Genomic DNA, 23974 nt, shown 5'->3' with positions numbered 1-23974 from the left:
GTATCTCTAGTGATAGTGACGTTGGTTTCCCCCAGAATAAATATAGGCCATAACAAAACTCAACCAACAAACTTTGCCTTGAAAATCACACTGCTTCCAGCACAGATCAATAGTGGAGAGGAAGGAGAGAAAAACACTGACACTTAAGATAACCATCTCTCTCATACCATCCCTCAGGGTGTATAGCATAAAGCAGTTTAATCGTTCCTAGATCTGGATTGTGTTTTCTTCTATTTTTTTCTGTCAGGGGAGCATTCTGTCAATCATTGAAATGTGCACTCTGCCTCCAGGCAATAGGTCTCTAGGGAGTTTGGCCATTGAACTGAGGGTCCCACTTAAATTAATTGACGGCTGTGTGTGTGTGTGTGTGTGTGTGTGTGTGTGTGTGTGTGTGTGTGTGTGTGAGAGAGAGAGAGAGAGAGAGAGAACATGTTTTTCTATGGCTGCATTTAACCCAGGTAACTGTATTGTAAAATCGCCATCATCATCATTGTCATCTAGATCGCTATCCTCATCGTCATCATAATCACCATCAGAAATCACCACCATCATCATCAGAATAATCTCAATCATCGTCGTCATCCTCATACTGAGGGACACAAAATGGGTGGATACCTTGTCCATTAGATCACGTTTCCCCTACGTCATTGAGGGAACATAGGCTCAGCAAAACATGTATGTTGTAGTCAGTGGTAGAGGGAAGACAAATAGCCTGTTAATATTAGCCTTATACTAATCAACGAATAATGTCAAGGTCAGTTCTTTCTTTAGTCAACAGATCAGACTGAAAGGTGTTCCAAACAGACTTTGTGATTATTGAAATGACCCCGAGGTAAAGGTGCTGTGCATTCATCAATAAACAATGAAAGGAGAGTATGTGCATACATCCCTATTGAATCAATCAATGATAAGGCAATAGTACATTTTGGTGCAGAAATCACAAATACATAAATGCCTTTGACCAACAAACTTCCATGATTACAGTAATAAGATGGGATTGGTAGTGCATCTGCGATTCATTTGCCAGTACTTTTTCCTTCAACACAGTTATTATAATAAGCTGACTATTTGTTATTGTTATTATTGATATTGATCCGCTGTTTAAATGTCCAGTTTGTGGCTAACCAGAGCCCCAACATGTTATAGTGACTAACTGGCTCATAATCTATTTTAGCAGCCTCGCTCAGAAAGAGCTTACAAAGCGGAGTCAACACAGTCGCATTGACCAAACCTGTCTCTCTCCACAGAAACAGAACAATACCCTGACCTAAAGACCTGGGTTGTATTCATCAGTGCACGCCGTAAGAAAATGTTTTGCAACAGAAAATTAAAAGAAGCATTTCTTACTGGATGATTCCAGGTAGTCCCTCCCTATTTCAGTTTGTTTTCTTCCGGTTGGTGCCTATTGAATACAATAGAGAGATGGCACCTATATCGAGGTGTCATATTAGGTGTATTACTGTAAACAGCTTGCCCGTGTGTCAGAGTCAAAGATCTAATGTAGGCCTCTAGGGTAAATGAAGACCATACTAGAAGTTCAAAGTGACATATCTACGTATCTACTTTTCTGTGTCATGGATATAGGGTGGGCCCTCTTTCTGTGTTATAATCATTGCAGTAAAATGGTCACTGTAACACGCAGAACCAGAGGATGAATAGGCAGACTAGGGAGGGAGGGAGGGAGGGAGGGAGGGAGGGAGGGAGGGAGGGATAGGGTGCTTTTAATTAGAATATCTAGAATATTTTTTATATTTAGTGGCTTGAACTTGACAAACTGTGACAGACAAAGAGATCCTGCGGTAACTCTGTGTCCATGATCCTCAAAGGTGCTTAAGATAGGAGGAAGATGGGATAGAGAATACACACACCTACCAGAGGTCGGGTCTCAATCAGATGCCTGAACCATTCCCCTCTCTGGATACCACAGCCTGCTGATGAGGACAAGACGGACAGAGCTACACATAAACACAGATCTGATAAACAACATCCCTCTCTGTCTGTCCCTCCCTCCCTCCCTCTCTCCTCTCTCTCTCTCTCTCTCTCTCTCTCTCTCCTCCATCTCTCCATTTCTCATCTCCTCTATCTCTCTGTTTCCCATCTCCTCCCTCAATCTCTCTCCTCCATCTCTTTTTCCATCTCATCACCTTCCTCTCTCTCTCTCCTCCATTGCTCTCTCTCTCTCGGACACTTACTTGTCGCTCTTCAACATCTCTCTCTGTATCTCCCTCTTTCTCTCTCTCCTCCCTACCGCCCTCCTCCATCACTCTTTTCCCTCCCGCTCTCTCTCCCTCCTTTACGTCCCCCCCCCCCCCCCCCGCTTCTCTCTGTGGACTCAGAGCAGGGAAGAAATAGCCACAGAACACAAGAGATAGAGAGAAATCAGAAAATCCTCTGTTTGGTACAAATCTGCGCTCCATGGCTCCAGCCCTGATAGCAGCATCCTATATCTGATATGGAAGGTCTGGCTGATACATTCATATGTAGCCTATATACCCCCTGCTTCACATGGATTACTTCATTTATTTGATCTATAAATCATCTCGCCTCCCAAACAACCTAGCCTGAACAGATCCAGATGGCGTACAGATTAGAGTATCTGTGTATCTGAAGCGCTCTGCTCAGACCAATAGTGAATCAACAGTGATTCCAGAATGGGGCACGGGGTCTTATGCCCAACGCATACATACAGACATATTGTCTATTACACTGATTCAGTATTGCATCAGGATGACAGAGAAAGATGAACAGAGATGGCATAGAGAGAGAGAAAACTATGTGAAGAGCAACTGTAACCCAATGTCATGCCTCTAGCACACAGAGAACCTAGGGCTTCAATTTCACCAGACAAAAATCTAAATGAGCAGAGGGAAGAACAGAAGCGTGTGTGTGTGTGTGTGTGTGTGTAGACAGGAAACCGTGATCAAAGCACTAACCTCTCGCCACGGCAGCCGAGACTTGGGCCATCCATCAGTTGTAACGTTCTCTCTCTCTCGCACACACACACACACACGACGTCAGGCATGCGGTGGGTCCCGTGGGATGGGATGAGAGGGACGGTTCTGTGGGTTGTGTGAGAGCACCACTCCATCTCTATCACAGGCTGCCGCTAGGAGTAACGTAGACCACATACAGTCACCACACCCTGAGAGAGGATCTGGGGGTCTGGGCTCTTATCATGGTGGAGCCATAGAAAAAGAACAGGCATAAATGGGTGGAAAAATGAAATGGGTGGGACAGATGTATCATGTCTCAGGGTCCAGGCTAATTTGGTGGCACAACAAAATTATACAGTGTCCATAAGAAACCAACAACAGCAGCAAGACAGAAATATGATGACACAGGGAAAAATCGTTTCTAAATTAGTCTGTTCCAGACAGGGGAGAACGACTGCGGATTTCACGATGAGGCCGACCGCGGTACTGCAGGAAATGTTTCAAGATGGGTGTCCTTAAAACCGAATACTTCAGAATCACACACAGACAAAGTTATACGGATCATTTAGTTGCTAATGGCAGGCTGCAGTACCCCGGTCGGCCTTCAAGTTGACTTAGTCCATGAGAGGGGGCAGCACTGAGCTAGCCTGCAACATTATTTCCTAGAGTAGCTCAAACTGCGCATTCAATAATTCCAAAACTCCTCCATGTAGCAAGATGGCGACGCACTTAATTTAAAACTTCCTGATCATTAAATATGCCACTGAGCATTCTCATAAGAAACAATGGGGCGATGTCATCGATAGCTTCGCCCATATTTTTAATCCACCAGCTCGCCTTGCCATCATACAGGTAACAAGAAAGCCAACACCATGAAACAGAAAATATTCAGTCATCAGAATATTATTCCTCTCTTCCTTCTTTCCTACAGAGCGAAGCCACGTCCGAATCCACTGGTACAAGCGAAAGGCTGCGCTCTAATCCAAGATGCCTGCACACATGAAAGAACATGACTGCCTTCTTTGAAGTCTCTTGATTCCAAAAACGGAGCGATTGGGGGGAAACCCGCCCGGCGACACAATGTATACTAACAGGGAAAGGAAGGGAGTGACTTGATTGGTGTGCCAGTCAGCCAGCCAACGCACCAGTGGGAGAAAAATCAGGCCAGCCAAGGCTCTCGCAAACGCATTGATTTGTCCCTATTACCGACGGCATTAATTGAGCTTTAGAAAGCAATCGGGTCGCAGGAATCCGGCTGGCTGGGTCTCAATCCGTGGGGAATGTATGATTGAGGAAAAAGGAAGTGGGCCAGTTTTCTTCTGGACTTCTTAGGAGAGAAACTGATCCGCGGTGGATTGATTCTCAGCCTAGACTTAATTGATTAGTGCATATGCACAACCAGCCACATACAGATCAATGGATGAGCGTTTTAATTTAGTAGCTGAGCGAGTGGACTTTAGACTGGCTAGGCACCTCAGATCTGTTTGTGCTGCATGGCCAACCACTATCGTCATGGCAAGAAAGCACAAACAGATCTGGGATCAAGGTACCTTTTTGAGACATATACCAACATTGGCAAGTCAGGACACTATTCATATGGACAATGATAGCCTGGTGAAGCACAGATACCTTTTCAAAGTCGTATTGTGTTCTCTTACCGCCGGAACATTTTGGAAACAGATGCCTTCATCATTGTTCACTTGTGTGGTCTCTCTTAGGTCATCAGTGCCAAATCAACTGCCATCATTAAATTGCTATGGAGCCCTATAGGTGGAGTATGAGGCCTCTGGAGGGTCTGGTCTGTCTGGGTGGAACAGATACAACAGATGTGCACATTACATCAATTATGGTGTGGCCTGCCCTCTACCACTGTCTGACTGACGTTGCCAAGTTGGGAGAATATTGGCCAAAATGAAAATACAACTAAAATGGTTGACTCATGTTCTGGGGACGTAAGAAAGGAAGTCAATTGGTAGAACGACAAAAAAACACAAACGCTCTCAGACATGACATTACATAAATTATGGCGTGGTCTGCCCTCTGCCACTGTCTGACTGACACAAATACGCGCAGACACACATTCCCACATAAACGCTGTGAGAAAAGCTTCTGGTGGACTGGACTAAACAAAAAGCCATATTTTGTTTTTCTTCCACAAAATAAACACGTTCTCAATGAAATGCTTTTCAATCTCCTTTACTTGGACCCACATCTGATCAGGCTGTAATGACGGTTGGCGAAAGGTCACCAACTCTACCTTTTCACCGGTGTGTCAGCGTCATATTACCGGGTCGGGTTGCTAGGGCCACCAGAAAGGCTCACCTCTACCCTTTCCTGGCAGGAAACTGACACCTTGAACCCAATACCCTTCAGTACCTCAGGGTAGGGTAAGGATGTACCCTTCATTTAACCTCTGGCCTTTACCTCTCATCCCTAAACTATCTTCCTCCCCTCTCTCCTCTCTTTTCTTTTTTTCCCCCTCTCTCCCTCTCTCTTCTCTCTCTCAATAACAGGTAGGGTTCAGCTGTGTATATCACCGTGCCCTCTTACTGCTATGAATATGTCAGGATTAGACTGTCATAGCAGGGGTTCGTTGTCTTAGTGAGCTCACACATGCCGACGCACACGCTAACACACACAGCACGTTGACACACTCACACACACGCACACACTCTCGCTTTCTCTCTCTAGCTCTCTCCCTATTTCACAAATATACACTCACAGTAGTGAGTGTATTCTTGCCGTGTATCTTCTTCTACCAGCACAGTGCGGAGCAGAGCTCATGCATTTTTAACAACACACACATTATTACATTTCTGTCCTACATGCACTCTGCAGACAGGAGAGCCACACTGGAGCAACAGGAGAGAGACAGGAGAGAGGGAGACAGGAGGAGAGGAGGGGAGGGGCGAGGAGATGTAGATGATATAGGGTATTCTACAGACCCGTATTTCTACAGGAAGATTGCTGATATTATACCAGTTAGAGAAACAGTTGCCCCATATAAACATGTGTAATTGAATTTGAGGTCAGAATAAACAACAGCCAACCCAAGTTCAGCACTGTGCTTCACACACACACACACACACACACACACACACACACACACACACACACACACACACACACACACACACACACACACACACACACACACACACACACACACACACACACACACACACACACCACTGGAGGCTGCTGAGGGGTGGACGTAATATTGGCTGGAATGGAGTCAATGGAGTGGCATCAACCATCTTTAATGTGTTTGATACCATTCCATTGACTCCATTCCAGCTATTATTGTGAGCCGTCCTCCCCTCAGCAGCCTCCACTGACACGCTAGAGAACGACCAACAATCAGTGTCTTTATAGCACGAGCGCACCTTGCTTTTTGTTGTGCTGCAAGCTACAGCCTGCGCTACTCACTCATTGTTAGCTAACATGTCCTGAGGAACCTCTGAGTTGCATCGCTTGGTAGCTCACAACTGGTGCTGTATATCATTTAACACACTTGAAAATGCGACATGGCTATTTTGAAACTATTAATTGCTTCACTGTTCAGCAAAACAATGTCCAAGGTTACACTTTATTAAGTAAAAAGATGCCGGTTGCTTGCTAGCTAGATAGCTACCAGTAGTTAGCTTAGAGCTGAAGCTAACTTTGCTAGCTAGCAAGCTTACAGCTGAAGCTAACATCGGTTCACTACCCTATTCATTTATTTGTAATAATATGCAAACCATAATGCGATAATGGGCTGGCTGTTATCTTATTGAAGATACAATGCACGCTTTTATGAAAGAAAAGAATAGGCTCCAAATGTTGCTGATCAGTAGGCTAATATAAGTCCCAAATGTAAGGGAAACAGATTGTTTGTTATCTGTAGCCCCATAGACTCCATTGAAATCAGTTGAAACAACCTCAATAACTCAATGCATGGACACTCCTATTGAATATGCATTCAACTGTATTGTGAGGAGGCCTATGCCATCTTGATTTACAGAGTTTATCAAGAGTTACCACCATTCGGATAAAATCATTACCATTATGTTGTTTTGTAGTTAGACTGGTAAAAACAACTACAAAATGCTGTATAAAATGCGGCATAAAATATCAGCCATCGGCCTTCTTGAACACCAGACAATCGGTATTGGCCCTAAAAAACCCATATCGATAATTCTCTAAAACACACACATACAGCAGCATGCCAATGATCCTGCCATCGCAATCTGGGATCCGAGTTATCATGATGGCAGCCATGTGCCGCTTGAGAGGAGTATCAACTATGCATAAGAGCAAGCATTCACTCGCTCTCACACACTGAGACACACACACTGAGACACACACACACACACACTGAGACACACACACACACTGAGACACACACACACTGACACACACACCCACCCACCCACACACCCACCCACGCACGCACAAACATATTAATACTTTTCAATGGAGCATGATCAGGCTTGGCAATGCCATTTCATGCAAATCTGACTATCTGGCATCTTTGAAGTCTTCCCATTGCCCTTCATAATATTTGATTGTGCACCTCTTAGCATGGAAACTATATTACCCATCATGCACTACCACTGCCCAGGCCCTGTGTGAACATAGAGATGATCAGAGAGATGTTCAAAGGGAATCAATACTTATTAGATGCTGATCTAAGGTCAGTTTTCCTCCCAATGAATACATGACTAGCAGAGAGTAAACTGATCCTAGATCTGTGCCTAGGACAGTGATCAAAAAGATGCTCGGGGGGAACCAATGCTCATTAGAGAGGCTAACTAGGCTCCAGCCATGCATGGCAGAGGTATACAATGGCTATAGAGATGGAGCTAGCACTGCTGTCACACACACAAACACATATACACTGCTGTCTGATCGCTGACCAGTGTAATGAGGATCCATCAGAGTATTCCCTACTGCCACCTGGCCCTAGCACTGCTCCAGCACGACTAGCACATCACACACGCGCCATCACAACAGCCCTCATGCACACACACATTTAGGTATAACATGCACACACTTTTAGGTATAAAGTCAAGGTGGAAATATCTGCACATCTGCACACACACACACGCACACACACACACACACACACACACACACACACACACACACACACACACGTGTGCTGTTTACGTGTGTGGATTAGAAGCCATACAGCCCAGAGGGGTTGAGCTGTAGAGAACTTTAAAAAGGCCATCAGAGATGTAAGTGATCTAAGTAAACATCCTCGGGCCAAACTACTCATAATATACTCCTGTCTCATTAGCATACAAACGTTACCACACCATCTCCTCATACTGCTAAACAGACCAACACATGCACCTGCGCACTCACACGCACGCCCACACGCACAAAAACATACCAGAAACACACACAAGCTACCTAAAACGAAGCAACAGCTCCCAAGCCCCTACGGAATACAATTCCATTGTTTCTGAATAATGTGCCACTTCCATTTTGTATGGAGTCTGTCAAAAACACACCACCATCAACATGACAACAGCAAAACAGCACTTGATGACAGGTGAATTGAATGAAGTGTGTGACCTAAGCAGTGGGTGGACTTCCTGATTCAATCAGTCTCGTTGTGTTACTTTTTTTCTTTGTGGATGTTCTCGGAGATTCGGCCAACATCAGATCAACTTTAAAGCGGCAATCTGCAGTTCCAACAATACAAAAAGCGGTCACATACATGTCTTCAGAAAGTGTTCACCCCCCTCGACTTTTTGCACATTTGGTTGTGTTAAAAGATGGGATTAAAATTGATTTAATTATCTTCACAAAATATTCTGTAATGTCAAAGTGGACAAAAAAGGAAAAATAAAACACTAACATATCTTGATTACATTAGTATTCACACCCCTGAGTCAATACATGCTAGAATCACCTTTGGCAGTGATTACAGCTGTGAGTCTTTCTAGATATGTCTGTAAGAGCTTTGCATACCCGGATTTACACTATTTGCACATTATTCTTTTTAAAATTCTGTCAGGTTGGTTGTTGGTCTTATCTAGACAGCCATTTTCAAGTGTTGCCATAGATTTTCAAGCAGATTTAAGTCAAAACTGTAACTAGGCCACTCAGGAGCATTCAATGTCGTCTTGGTAAGCATCTCCAGTGTATATTTGGCCTTGTGTTTTAGGTCACTGTCCTGCTGAAAGGTGGATTTGACAGAACATCTATAATTTTGCCTGTGCTCAGCTCTATTCTGTTTATTTTAATATAAAAAAAAAAATCCCTAGTCCTTGCTGATACCAATAACATGACGCAACTGCCACCATGCTTGAAAATATGACGATGTGTTGTGTTGGATTTGCCCTCAAACATAACAGTTAGTTATCAGGACATAAAGTTCCATAATGCTTTGTTATCAGGACATAACGTTTCTTTCTTTGCCACATAATGTATGTAACGCAACAAAATGTGGAGTGTGTCCAGGAATGTGAATACTTTCTGAAGGCACTGTAGCTATACATACGTGGACTGACCATCCATGATATAAAAATGATAGTTTTCATCATTTTTTTGAGGCTCTTGAGTGTTTGTTTACAATTACATTGTGTACAGTGGAGTAAAACAAGCTTATATTTTTGGTAATGCTGAGCGATCGGTGCTTTTTGAGGTAGGTTCGGTTTCGGTCCGATTAAAAAAATAAAAATGTAATCAAAATTTTCAATTTCATTTCGATACTTTTTTTTGTGGACATTACATGCACTGTATGCATTATGTGGGTTGAATACTGTAACGACACAGACTAAAACAATGAATACAAGTCCCATGATGGAAGTGACTGCCCATTAGGCCTACTACTAGGCCCAGAATTGATTCACATTACTTTACTTTAATAAAATATTTCAGTTGTTGTGTATATTACGTTTGTTTTATTTGATGACGTTCATTTCATTTCAAGTCATCATCTCATCTCTATATAGAGCTACTGCCTATGCTGTCTGGCAAAATTACTATTTTAGTAGTTGTTAAAAGTAAATAATGCATACATTTAGGAGTACTGACGTCCAACTGTCTATCAATCACTTAAATGATGTATATTCGGTTAAAAAATACCTTGAGAAGCAACTGCACTATGTAAATCGCACATTTTTCTGGTCTCTTAGCAATCGTAAACGAAACACAGACCGGACACGCACAATGGATTATGGTCATTGTAGTTAATTATCACGTTTTCTGCGCTAAACTATGTAGAACACTGGCCTGTTGGAAACTCCCTATTACATCGCACAGTTCGGCATGATCTGATTTATCTATAGAGAAACTGCAGCGCAATCTGCGCATTGAGCTCACAGAAGAAGAAAAAACGAACAAAATGGAATTCAAATAATTGAACCGATCTCGGTCAACTAGTTGTTTCAAAAACGAAAAATAACCGACATTTCGGTTAATCGCTCAGCACAACTTTTTGGTTCTGATGGGGTACGACAGTTGAACTAAACTCATAAGTTACGTTCTACAAGAATCAATGGGTATATGTCAAATGTAAATATACTGTATATATCATTAATTTAAAAATCTAAACATGGATGTAGCAATTGCGATTTCATTTTCTGTGCTTTAGAATATAAAGATCAGCAAAATGGTGCAGGAAAATCAACATGAGAGAATACACCCTGGGGGATTTTTTATTGATTCAGTTCATCAATGAAGAAATCAACAAATGTATAAAGTGAGGCCAAGAGATACAGGGTGGCACACGCACACACACACACACACACACACACACACACACACACACACACGTCTGAGGCCACCACCGCCCAGGGGGTGTGTTGTCTGCCTGTCGGTCGGCTGACAGAGAGACAGCTACTGAGGGATTATGGGAGCAAATGGAATTACCTACCGTCCAAACGCCAAGATAACCATTTCATTATCAGTGTCTCACACACACCAGCAGAGCGGCATCAAACAACCTCCAGAGGGACAACACACACACACACACACACACACACACAGACGGGGGCAAAGGAACAGCTGACAAACGCTCTGTGGAAAAGATTCAAATATTTGAAGAATCAAAGAGTTAGCAAAAGAGGAAGGTGGGAAAGGAACATGTAATCCCCAAAACTATGTTCTGAGTGACAAGTTAAAGCTTCCTCTCCCTGAATCAAGGAAAGAATCCCATGTAAAGTCCCTGAGAAATAAGTCCAGCTTAATATTAAAGGAGTCAATATGAGATGATTGACCTTTTCCCTTCCCCTGGGTCCAGTCTGTATGTCCAGCTCAAACATAGAGCACTCTTTGACAAATATTCCACTGGCCTATGACACTGTAATACTCACACACCTGTTTTACTAAGACCTGAGAACCCCCCTAACACACACACGCATACACACATACGCACACACACACACACACACACACACACAAACATGCTGACACACACATTCTAACCCTTTCACATCACTAACTCTTCTGTTTTTTTCTCCCTTTTAGTGTGTGTGTGTGTGTGTGTGTGTGTGTGTGTGTGTGTGTGAGTGAGAGTCCCATTCTCAGTCCCAGCGCTGATCAGCATTTGATTATCAATGTCTCCTCAAGGTTAGCAAGAGTAGACACCTCCTTAATGCAATCAAACCTGATTAGATAATTAGCATACTATTTGCATAATTTTTCTGCAATTCATTATCCAGCTAGTGAGTTCATCTATGTCCCCTGAGATGATCCATCTCTCTCCTCCCCTCACCCCACAAACTACACACACACACAAGACAAATTGGAGCCATGGAAAGAGAGGAGCGTAAATGGCTGTCCCTGCAATTCTCTGTGTCCCCTCTAAACCCGCTTATGTTTTCGTGGCTGTTTGTCGGCATATGCCCGCTGCCAACATGAGGCATGGCAACCGAGCTAAGCCTCAGTGTGTGTGTGTGTGTGTGTGTGTGTGTGTGTGTGTGTGTGTGTGTGTGTGTGTGTGTGTGTGTGTGTGTGTGTGTGTGAGAGAGAAGTTCAGGGGTGTACCATTTGAAATCCAAACTGTTCTGGGGTCTCTCTACTACCCTCACTCTGTGTGTGTCTCTGTCTCTCACTCTCTCTCCAGCTGGTGTCTGCAATCTCTCACCCTCTCATGGCTGCATTACAGCATCAGTCAGTCAACCATAGAAGAGACAACTGTCTACCATTACTCAATGACACCACTGATATCCTTGAGTTTACCACCGTTTTCACAGTGCAGAAATATTGCCTTTACATCACCTTAATAACTGTTACAAAAGATGTCAATGATAGAGAATGAAACCGTAAATTATACATTGATTTGGTTAAGTAAGCGATAGCAAATGAGAACCTTTGCTACATCATGAATTAAAAGGCTAATTAAGGGGTGTCTAAGGCAAGGCACCATCATTTGGAAACCAATGAGCTATAATATCACCAGCCAGGTCACCCATGATACAAGTCACTATTCAACGTCCATCCATGTCTGAGGACATCGGGAGATGACGTGGAAACCGGCCACTAGGGGAAACAGAGAGCGCTGTTTCCTTCAAGTAGGTTTTGGTTTTACTGAAGGTTTTTTGGACAGGGATGGCGGATGGGTGTAAGCAACTGCCTCCGATTCCAAAGGTTGCGAGTTTGAATCCAGTGATAGAAAGTTTGATCCCAAACCTTAACCCTTACCTGTAAATGAGAACTTGTTCTCAACTTGCCTACCTGGTTAACCTTAAAAAAATAGGAGTTAACTTTGAAATCTGACTTTTGAAACAACTTCTAAATTTGACATTTGAGAAACATGGATGAACGTCTAATTTTGACATGAGACCGTGACAGCTGGTAGAATATCACATGCACTCACTGGACCCCTTTTATAAAAAAAAAACTAAAAAACATTAACATGGGCCACAACCTCTGCTGTTTGAGGCTTTACGGGATAAATATGATATTTTTGCTTTGTTTATAAGTTTACAAGCTTCATATGATATCAGAAAGAGATGGAGAGGTCTGGGCCAAAACAACAAAACCTCTGCTTTGGCCAAATACAGACCATGAGTGCTAGCACAGTCTTTATCATACTATAAACTAAGGTATTGCTTTTATCTATTATTCATTGCAACATTGAGCGCCATTCCTTTTTGCATTGTTGGCCTAAGTGGCAATCGAACCCACGACCCTGTCAATGCTAATGCCATGCTCTTAATAACTGAGGCACACAGGAAAGGTCCCACAGTGTGTTACGGTACTTATGACATAGAGTAGCTATAGCATGCCATCGAGAGGAGGGTAGAAGTGTAACCTCTACGTGAAACCAGCTGAATGTAAGCACTACCTGCCCTCAGCAGTGTTAGAACAGCTAGCCCACAGTGACTTCTAGAGAATTACCACCATGAATCCCACCACATCAAAGCCTGCTAGTGTTGGGAAACACTGTCAGGAGAGGGGAGAGGGAGAGAGATCTGGAAAGTAGGAGAGAGGAGGGAAAGAGACCGAAAGGAGAATAAAGAAACAATGAGATAGAGAGAGCAAGGCAATATGCGTGACTCCACACGACAGCTACACACTCTTCTATTACACCCCCCCCCCCCCCCCTCCATCTTCCTCTGTGAGTCCCTCTGTCTTCTTGTCTACGCAGCTGCGACTGGATGCAAATAAAGCCGTAATGGAGGTCCTGTCTGCTTAACAGGAGCCGACAGGGGGGCTGATGGGAAATAATGTCTGCCGTCTCCCGGAGGGATTAAACACAGGAAGCAGGAAGTGAGACAGACAGGAGGAGCAGGGAAGGAGAGAGGGAACAAGTTCAGCACTAGAGGAGGATATTGATACAACACAGGGGTTTACAGTATAGCTCTCTGGGTTACATTTTGGGCTAGGAATGGGGAAAGAAGAGGATTGCTCTGTATTTCATTTTAGGTAAGGTAGGAACAAACACACACAATATCCCTGTAGTTCGGCCAATCCTTGTCCTACACCTAGAGGGCCTCTGTGTGTGCAGGCTTTGGTTCTGACCCAGCCCTAACACACCTGGCCTACTACCAAACTGACTTTACAGTCTGGTTTTCCTTACTAAAGACTGTGACTTTGCCTTTTAACTGATACTGTGACAGCTGGGCATTTCTCTGCTTTCATGCTAATTGTATCCCTTCTTAATGTCCAGGGAGCTCTGGGTTATTACAGTAAAGTCGGTCAGAGCGGAGGAGGCAGCCAATGCTTCACGTTTCTCTACATCATCAGTCTCTCACTGTAAAGCAGTCATTGTGATAAGCAGAGTCAGCATTAGCGGTGGTTTGAAAACTACAAAACCTTTTTTCAGGCTACACACATCTTACTGGTGTGTGCTCATATCATTTTTCCAAAAGGCCCATTGGTCAGAGTCAGCCAGCATGTGCCCCAATGGGCTTCTCTTTGTGTGTGTGTGTGTGTCTGTCAACACAGTACAAACCAGTGACAAACTTAAAAGCGACCACATCTATCAAAGTATCACATTCTCGCTCTCTCTCTCCACATTATTTTTCCCCCACTCCATCTCACGCTCTCTCCCCCTCACCTACAGTATTCCTCTCTCTCCTCATTCATCTTTCCCCCACTCCATCTCATGCTTTCTCCCCCTCACCTACAGTGTTTCTCTCTCTCTCCTCATTCATCTTTCCCCCACTCCATCTCACACTCCCTCCCCCTCACCTAGTGTTTCTCTCTCTCTCTCTCCTCATTCATCTTTCCCCCACTCCATCTCACGCTCTCTCCCCCTCACCTACAGTATTCCTCTCTCTCTCCTCATTCATCTTTCCCCCACTCCATCTCACACTCTCTCCCCCTCACCTACAGTGTTTCTCTCTCCTCATTCATCTTTCCCCCACTCCATCTCACACTCTCTCGCCCTCACCTACAGTGTTTCTCCCTCCGCTCCCTTTCCTCTCTATCTCACAAAAGGAGTGCATTTGAAAGATATTGCAGCGTCACGTCATATCTTGTAATTGCATCATTCACCCAAGGACATGTCATCACGGAGACAGTTCAAATGTCAGTCCGACATTACATTGTACTTTAGATATGAAAAGCAGATTATCATGTCCTAATCCATGGACTCCACCGCAGACAATGGAGGGAGAGAGTGGAAAACATCACTCCTGAACATCCTTGCAAATCTCTCCCAGCCTATAGTCATCAAACTGAGAGACTTTCTCCTCCAATCTCATTCCGTCGATAATCCAGTACTCTAAACATCTATAGCAGATCATTCCTGAATTCCATTTCCTCTTAGTACACTTACGATATATTCCTAACGACAGCGCCACACACTCCCTCCCTCACTTAGACTCAGTGAGCACTCTGTTTTCCTGCTTCAATTAAGGATAATTTAATTAATTTGCCTAATCCAAGCACCCTTGGTGAGCTGCCATTAGGCAGGAAACGCTAAACAGAGAGAGGTAAACACAATACAGCAACACACAGAGACACACGTCACACCAGGGGAGTGTCTTATGTTGCACTCCAGCCCGCTGTTATCACACACATCAAGGAATTAGACAATAGCGTAAATACCCTTGTCTTTGCACACAGAGGAACACATTTGAAAGAGCACACGGTATTTGACATGACACTCACTCAATCGAGCCCAGGGTTTCTTAAAGCGAGGGTAAGAGAAAGACTGATCTGTACCTTTGCTTTTAGCTAGGGAGAGGCGAGGAGGAGAGAGGGCGTAGAAGACAGAAGGTGGTGTGTCCACAGCGGAAGAGGAGGAGAGAAAAACCAACAGTGAATAAGTTTGACACGGGAGAGTGCTTGATGAGTGGAGAACACAAATTAATATGTGTATATTAATATCTGCGTGTCATTCATATCAATACACAGTAGCACATTGGCACTGTAGTATTGTCAGACTACACGACGCTTCAAACTCAGTCCTTCACACACCAAACACACCAGGCAGTACCGTAAGCCTATGTTAGTCAGTGCATGCAAAAACACAAATTTCTTAGATTGCAAAAATACTTAATCTACTGGTTTTTATGTACTACTGTTATTAACACCACAAATCAAGGAAAAAGTGCATATGTCATCGGAAGAGAAAATCTTCAAAACATCACAACAAACATGCACACAGCACACAACCACACGGAAATGATGGCGATTAGAAAGAAGAGAGGCATACCTTGCTCCGCCATCATCATATGTGAAAATCCTTGAGGGAAGGAACGAATGACAGAAGGAAGGGGGAAAAAAGAGATAGAGAGAGAGAAAGAGAGAGCACTTCAGAACCTATATTCCAATACTTTGTCGGTACAGTATTGCGATGTCCCATATTTTCCCGTGAAGGAAAGCATGGCATCAGACTCACAGACAAACAAGCTTCCCACAGCTAAGGGAAAGCTTCCGTAGTAGGACTAAAGTAGTTGAACTAAAGAAGTAGCAGGGCTGACATCTTTGTAGGAACATTTTGGTTATGAAGACATGACTGACCCAAAAAAACGTAAATACAGTTTCCATCCCAAAAATGTTTTGTGCGTTTTTATTTCTATCATGGATAACAAGTGTCCAACGAGCCTAAATTATTTTGCGTTATTTCTAAGATGAGATGGTTTTCCTCAGAACACTTACCTGGAATATTATTGTTGACCTCTGGATTCACCGTGGCAGAAAATTCGAAGCAAAATGACAAAAAGGAAAAGAGAGAGGGAACGAGTTCCACAATTAGAAACACTCTTTTTGCATTTGCATGGAACCTATCATGCAAACCTAACACACCTGACACCATACACAGACACTACACTGTGCATGTACAGTGCCTTCGGAAAGTATTCAGACCCCTTGACTTTCCACACTTCGTTACGTTACAGCCTTATTCTAAACAGGTGCATCCTGTTTCCATTGATCATCCTTGAGATGTTTCTACAACTTGATTGGAGTCCACCTGTGGTAAATTCAATTGATTGGACATGATTTGGAAAGGAACACACCTGTCTATATAAGGTCCCATAGTTGGCAGTGCATGTCAGAGCAAAAACCTAGCCATGAGGTCAAAGGAATTGTCTGTCGAGCTCCGAGACACGATTGGGGGAAAGGTACCAAAACATTTCTGCAGCATTAAAGTTTCCCAAGAACACAATGGCCAACACGATTCTTCAATGGAAGAAGTTTGGAACCACAAAGACTCTTCCTTGAGCTGGCCGCCCGGCCAAACTGAGCAATCGGGGGAGAAGGGCCTTGGTCAGAGAGGTGACCAAGAACCCAATGGTCAGTCTGACAGAGCTCCAGAGTTCCTCTGTGGAAATGGGAGAGCCTTCAAGAAGGACAACCATCTCTGCAGCACTCCACCAATTAGGCCTTTATAGTAGAGTGGCCAGACGGAAAGCACTCCTCAATAAAAGGCACATGACAGCCCGCTTGGAGTTTGCCAAAAAGCACCTAAAGGACTCTCAGACCATAAGAAACTAGATTCTCTGGTCTGTTGAAACCAAGATTGAACTCTTTGGTCTGAATGCCAAGCGTCACTTCTAGAGGAAACCTGGCACCATCCTTACAGTGAAGCATGGTAGTGACAGTATCATGCTGTGGGGATGTTTTTCAGTGGCAGGGACTGGGAGACTAGTCAGGATCGAGGCAAATATGAACGGAGCAACGTACAGAGGGATCCTTTACAAAAACCTGCTCCAGAGCACTCAGGAACCTCAGACTGGGGCGAAGGTTCACCTTCCAACAGGACAATGACCCTAAGCACACAGCTAAGACAATGCAGGAGTTTCAATGAGTGGCCCAGCCAGAGCCCGGACTTGAACGCAACATCTGTGGAGAGACCTGAAAATAGCTGTGGAGCAACGCTCCCCATCCAACCTGACAGAGCTTGAGAGGATCTGCAGAGATGAATGGGAGAAACTCCCCAAATACAGATGTACCTAAGCTTGTAGCATCATACCCAAGAAGACGTGAGGCTGTTGTAGCTGCCAAAGGTAGCTGCCATTTTTTAGATATTAGCAACATGTTCTATAATCCTGTTTTTGCTTTGTCATTATGGGTGCAGAGTGATGAAGAAAAAAAATATTTTATTCATTTTAGAATAAGGCTGTAACGTAACAAAATGTGGACAAGGTCAAGGGGTCTGAATACTTTCCGTAGGCACTGTATATAGTGAGAGTATAGCACAGTCAAATATATTACATTGAAGTGAATATATTGTTGTAAGAGAACATCATTGTCATCATCTCATCTGAACACCACTTGATCCCCAAAAACACATTCTGAAAAACATTGAGGAAGCATGATATCTTCATTCAGCTTCAGTCACACAAACAGGTAAACACACACACACACACACACACACACACACACACACACACACACACACACACACAAAGACACATACACAAACTCAGCTGGGACATAAATCCAAGCTGGTAGAAGCCCCAGTTCCCTGTAAGCAGGTTGTGAATTTATGATGTAAGCGATTAGAGCAGTAGTAGAGGGGAGGCTGTGTCCATACTCTTTGTCCCAGCCCTTTGGTTCTCTCTCACTGCAAACACAAACGCACCAAACAGAGGGTTCCCTATTAGAAGACCTCTTCCTGAGGAAGGCTTAACGTTCAGAGAGTTTTGTTTTTTTAAACACGTCTGTGCATGTCGTGACAAACCTTTGACTTAAGCCAGGCATAAGTACGCTACGCGATGTTGGCCTCGATTTAGCTGTCCCAGACAGCTTTTTGAGATCAAAAACAAAACAAAACAAACAGAATCCCCAAGTTGTTGCCTACTCGAGGAGCGCGGCCGTCACCGATGCTCGTTTAATATGAGCGGGTCAGAGATGCAATCTGAGGGCTACAAATCCTGTCTTGGAGCCATCCCAGACGTCCAGATATTTTCAAGCATGTTTAGTTTTATTGACACACAATCTGCAATGCTTTTGTAGTGTGAGATGTGCGATGACGAGGTTGGAGAACGGTGATCAGCAATAGCCAATGAGAGCTCACCAGAGAAGCCAATGAGAGGGTGACCCATCACCCAGAATGTGTGTGGGGCTCTTGAGCAAGCGTCAAATGGACCTCTGAAGTTGACAAGAATGTTATTCCATTCAAAATGTATTGGCCACTCTGCATGGCATGTGTGAATGTCTGACTGAAGAGTGTGAATATCTGACTGTGGCTGTTTTGAGCCGCAGACAGCTCGTTCTAACTACGTTAGCAATCTAACCGCATCATTTTGCGAGACAGCGTCATATTGAGAATCCTCACGACCAACTGAAGAATATTGTAGTGTGTGGCACCACGGTCTGGGCATGACAGAAAATGACGGGAAAGACGTTTGTTTAATGATTCCAAAAGCCATCCAAATGTAGCACGCGTCGGTCAGAAAATCGCTTCAAATTTTTGCAAAATCGCAGTTTTTGCTCATATTGCATTCTACAGTACCTTCGGGAAAATACCTCTAATCTTTTGTGACAACTGGTGCGTCCTCACATTCAGTGTCAAACTGCATGTAACTGCGTTGATAGTCATAGATTTACAAGTTATTTTGCATGCAGAACAACCCCAGGCAATAATCTGTAGCCTAGTCAAACTGGCATTGTGTTCAGCTTCGCATGGTAACCAACTCGAGGTAGGCGGCCTGTTCCTGATCTTCCACATCAAATACTACAGTGGCTTGCATGATCTTACGCTTTATTAGTTAAGTGACATCCTATGTAAATTGATAGGTTATTGTCATCTATACGCTGCTGAACACAGTGTTTTACTGGAATAAAAGTAAGCTACAGGAGACAACTTTCATCTGGCTATACCTGCTGAACGAGGCTTACAATATACATATGTTTTATGTTCAGTTTCACCATCAGCAATTGTTTTGATAGTTTTGCTTTAAACAATCAGTGTGTGAGGACAGACGATGGGAGACGAGAAGCAAGTATAGGGAGTGAGTATTTAATAAATAACCGGCATGAAACAAAACAAGGACAGCGTCTGGACAGGGGAAACAAAACAGCATTAATGCTGACATGGGGATGAAACTGAGGAATAGACAGATATAGGGTAGGCAATCCATAACTGATGGAGTCCAGGTGAGTCCAATGAAGCGCTGATGCGCGTAACGATGGTGACCGGTGTTCGTAATGATGGGCCGCAGGTGGAGCGGGAGCAGGCGCGACACAGTGGATATGGTCAAGTTGATCATTTCATAACGAGGAAAGCAATCCCTTTTGCAAGGCGCACTGCATGGCCGAAGCGAGAGGAGAAGAGAAGATCAGTCCGTGAAAACTTCCGAACAGTCAAAACCATTCGATTTGAGGGCCTCCCGGGTGGCGCAGTGGTTAAGGGCGCTGTACTGCAGCGCCAGCTGTGCCATCAGAGTTCCTGGGTTCGCACCCAGGCTCTGTCGTAACCGGCCGCGACCGGGAGGTCCGTGGGGCGACGCACAATTGGCCTAGCGTCGCCCGGGTTAGGTAGGGCTTGGTCGGTAGGGGTGTCCTTGTCTCATCGCGCACCAGCGACTCCTGTGGCGGGCTGGGCGCAGTGTGCGCTAACCAAGGTGGCCAGGTGCACGGTGTTTCCTCCGGCGCATTGGTGCGGCTGGCTTCCGGGTTGGATGCGTGCTGTGTTAAGAAGCAGTGCGGCTTGGTTGGGTTGTGTATCGGAGGACGCATGACTTTCAACCTTTGTCTCTCCCGAGCCCGTACGGGAGTTGTAGCGATGAGACAAGATAGTAGCTACTACAACAATTGGATACCACGAAATTGGGGAGAAAAAGGGGTAAAAAAAATTTAAAAAACATTCGATTTGGAAATGAGGGTGAAATCCAAAGTTGTGCTATATATTAATTGGCTATGCAATAGCTCATTTGTAAACAATAAATAGTGATACATTACTAGCTCAAACAATTAATCAGCAAAAATGATAAGTTAATTAGTGGGTGATGGTCATTTCAGATCCAAAGTGGGGGACAAAAAAACCCTGTCTACATTGCCCCTCCCCCCTAATCTGATAGTGGTAGTGGGGCAGTAGATGCCTAGTCTCCCTTATGGCTCAGCTCAGGCGCCTACATAGTACATACACCATAGATGTCCCTAATTTACACACACACACACGTCAGCTCAGACAGATCCAGCTCAGAGAGGCCCAGCTCATGAGCTCCACCAGCAGCAGATTTGAATTTTCGTATCAAACCGAATCGCACCGAATTAATTCAAACTAAAACGCACATGGCCCTTGTTTTAAATGATTTTGACTGTTGTCATATTGTTTTTAAAAATCCCTACTCATGGGCCCAGAGAACCCTCACCCAGGTAGGGTTTTAAAGCTTGGGCATCGGGTTGGGCATGGGTTGGTACCCTGGCACTAAATCCAGACTCAAGCCAGGACCAATAAAACAGAACTGGGGTATGAGCAGAGACAACAGCAGCAGGAACATGGTTTCACTTTAGCATATCAAGGGCAAAATAGAAACCAAGGGACTGTTCGTGTACTTTTGCCATCACTGACCTATATTTTCCCATTGTTTCCTAATTGAAACCTTAAAAAATATAATACTTACAAAACTATTAAGATTAAATTGAAGCCTTGGTTCTTTCCCACCAATGTGCCCCAGTGTAAGTCTCCTGATTAGCCCGACCACAGGCAGTGATTAGGGAAGGAAATGAACACCAGTCTAATTGAGTTGGTCGCCATTAAAGGCTTTCAGTGGGCAGCAATCAGAGATCTATTAAACATTCATTTAAACGATTTCACTAGCCAGTTATTAGATATGTATTAGAGATGTAAAAGTTAAATTCAAGCGATTTTACCGGACAAGTATTAGATATGTATTAGGTATTAATTTAGTCACCGAGCAAATTCCATCTGCCTGAACACAAGACAAGCTGTTCAAACGGTGTGTGTGTGTGTGTGTGTGCGTGCGTGCATTTGTATTTGTGCGTGTGTGCATGTTCAATGTAATCTCCTTTAAATCTCCTCTTCAGATGGGGTCCTCTAGTATTGTCTCGTATCAATAGAGTGTTGAAGCCCACAATGTGACCTCCTGGCAGTGGCATTTAAATGGCTCAGTCCCAAGAGAGGACACGGGGGAATTGAGGAATTAGCCAGATTAGTAAGAAGAAGGGTAATGTGGACGGTGTGATAATGTGGTCTGTGTGTGTGTGTCTCCCTCTTCATTTAGCTGACCTACTTTTACGCTGACAGATTATTTACACTGTATTGCTTTTTTTTTTTCCACCAGTGAACACACAGACACTGTATACACACACACACACACACACACACACACACACACACACACACACACATCTGTCTAGTGAACAGGTCTAGTGTATACTATGAAAATATCTGTTTACTTTTCATTATTTATTGAACTATAACCTGGCAGTTGTTTTAACATAAGCCTCTACCTTTAAACAAATGCCTTGTGGGAAAGCCAAACATCTGAAAACAGATTGATGTTCTCACTACTGCAGCTCAGTAGGGCTTTAACAAACGTGTATCTATTTACTTATCACTCTTCAAATTAAGTAAAAAGCCTCATCATTTCCCTCAACTGGAAAAGTCAATACCTGAGGTGAAGGGCTATTTGTTATACAGTAGGGTTCTTAAAGGGAAGAGATAGAGCTATACTTTACTCTTTAGGCCTACAGTTAAAAACTTAAAGGAATGGCTGAGAGCCATCCTTCATACAGTATAGTATTTATTATTTCAGAAAGATGCAAAACTCTGCCACTATCTGATTATTGCCTGAATTCAGTTCAAATTAGGAACAAACTAAGCAGTAAACAGCTGGCAAACACACACAAACACAAATACACCATCCCACACAACACCATCCAAATTAGATGACAGATTGAGTGTTGGTGTTGCCAAACTCTTATTATTATTATTATTATTACTAGGATGATAATCCCAGATTACTGTACTAGTGTAGGCTAGGTGCTTCAGCAAACCATGTTCCAAGCAGACAGACTACAGTATGGCCGTTGCAGAGCGGAACATACGCTGCGGCCATGGCAATGGTCATTTGAGCCATCTGCCCCGCCTGGGGAAGTGTCAGGTGTCTGTTGCCGTGCCTACGGCAGTCACCAGACTGTGTGTACAGTACATCACACACAGCAGGTCTGTCCACACGTTAGCTCCTTTTTTTTTATTTGAGGAAAAAGGCCTACAGTGTACAAAACTTTGGTTTTAGCGACAGGTTTTACTAGCTTACCAGTCGTTTATTAAAACCATATAACATGTACTTATTTTATTGTGAAAGCAGTGCATCTATGTAGGCCTACCGCAAAGCTGTTAAGTGTAAGAAAGTGGGTGAGTGTGTGTGTAGACTGTATTTATGTTTTGTCTGAGTGTAGATTCCGTATTTTGACGATCCAGCGGCTGTATATTTTAAGCGGCAGTACATTGGCGTGCCATCCATACAAATACAGCTCGACCCCAGTAAACAGCGTTATTTATTTTAGGATTGTCTGAACTCCTTGTTCACGGCCCGACACATTACAGGGCTGGTCGACACACACGCACACAAACACAGTTCCAACCCCTGACTCAGCCCCCTATCAGAGTGCGTCTATACCGTCTCTAGCTAGCGATAGCTCTATGGGCCTTTCTGATAGAGACGCAAAACTCAGACATGCTCCTTAGGTTTTTAACATTGTCGATTACATATAGGTCAGCCATTTTCTTTTCTTGCTCCCTTTGGTGAGGATGTGTTCACAGTGAGAGAGAACCAGTCGCCAGGGCTTGACACACACACGCTGTCACACACACGTTGTCACACACGCCGTCATGCTTCCTCACCCAGTCGACTGAATAGCTTCAATTCAACCGAAGCAGCTCAACGCTCATCCAAGACAAGATAGAGGAAAAAGAGGCCACTCCCTTTTAAAAACATGTCCTGACATAAAAACAGACAGATTCACTGCTGTTTTCTCTGTTGGTTAATGTTTGGGCTTGATGCCAAAGCAGATGCAAATTGCCTTTACGCTCTGTAAACCTAACCTACTACAGTGGCAGGCGAAGAAACAAGAGAATACTAGAAACAGTAGTATCCTTCTATACTTTAGATTTTCTCACAAGAATGTAAAGGAAAAGGAAAAGGCTGGAGTTGTTCATTATTTTCTGATTA

The 23974-nt window shown here is 43.8% G+C and overlaps 1 protein-coding gene across 1 annotated transcript in view; it reads right to left on the bottom strand.

The window, feature by feature from the left end:
- The window catches only part of LOC139374953 (neurexin 3a), a 447428-nt gene that overhangs the window by 407027 nt on the left and 16427 nt on the right, over positions 1–23974 (bottom strand). The window contains exons 3-4 of the mRNA XM_071116227.1: positions 16488–16508; positions 16042–16071 (exon numbers count right to left, since the gene is read on the bottom strand). Of these exons, the coding sequence (XP_070972328.1) occupies positions 16042–16071; positions 16488–16508 (51 nt within the window). The remainder of the gene's footprint in view (positions 1–16041; positions 16072–16487; positions 16509–23974) is intronic.

The sequence above is a fragment of the Oncorhynchus clarkii genome, chromosome 19 (genome assembly GCF_045791955.1).
Source record: "Oncorhynchus clarkii lewisi isolate Uvic-CL-2024 chromosome 19, UVic_Ocla_1.0, whole genome shotgun sequence".
NCBI classification, from domain to species: domain Eukaryota; kingdom Metazoa; phylum Chordata; class Actinopteri; order Salmoniformes; family Salmonidae; genus Oncorhynchus; species Oncorhynchus clarkii.
Note: the sequence above shows the minus strand (reverse complement) of the source record. Positions and strands in the feature narration are given on the sequence as shown.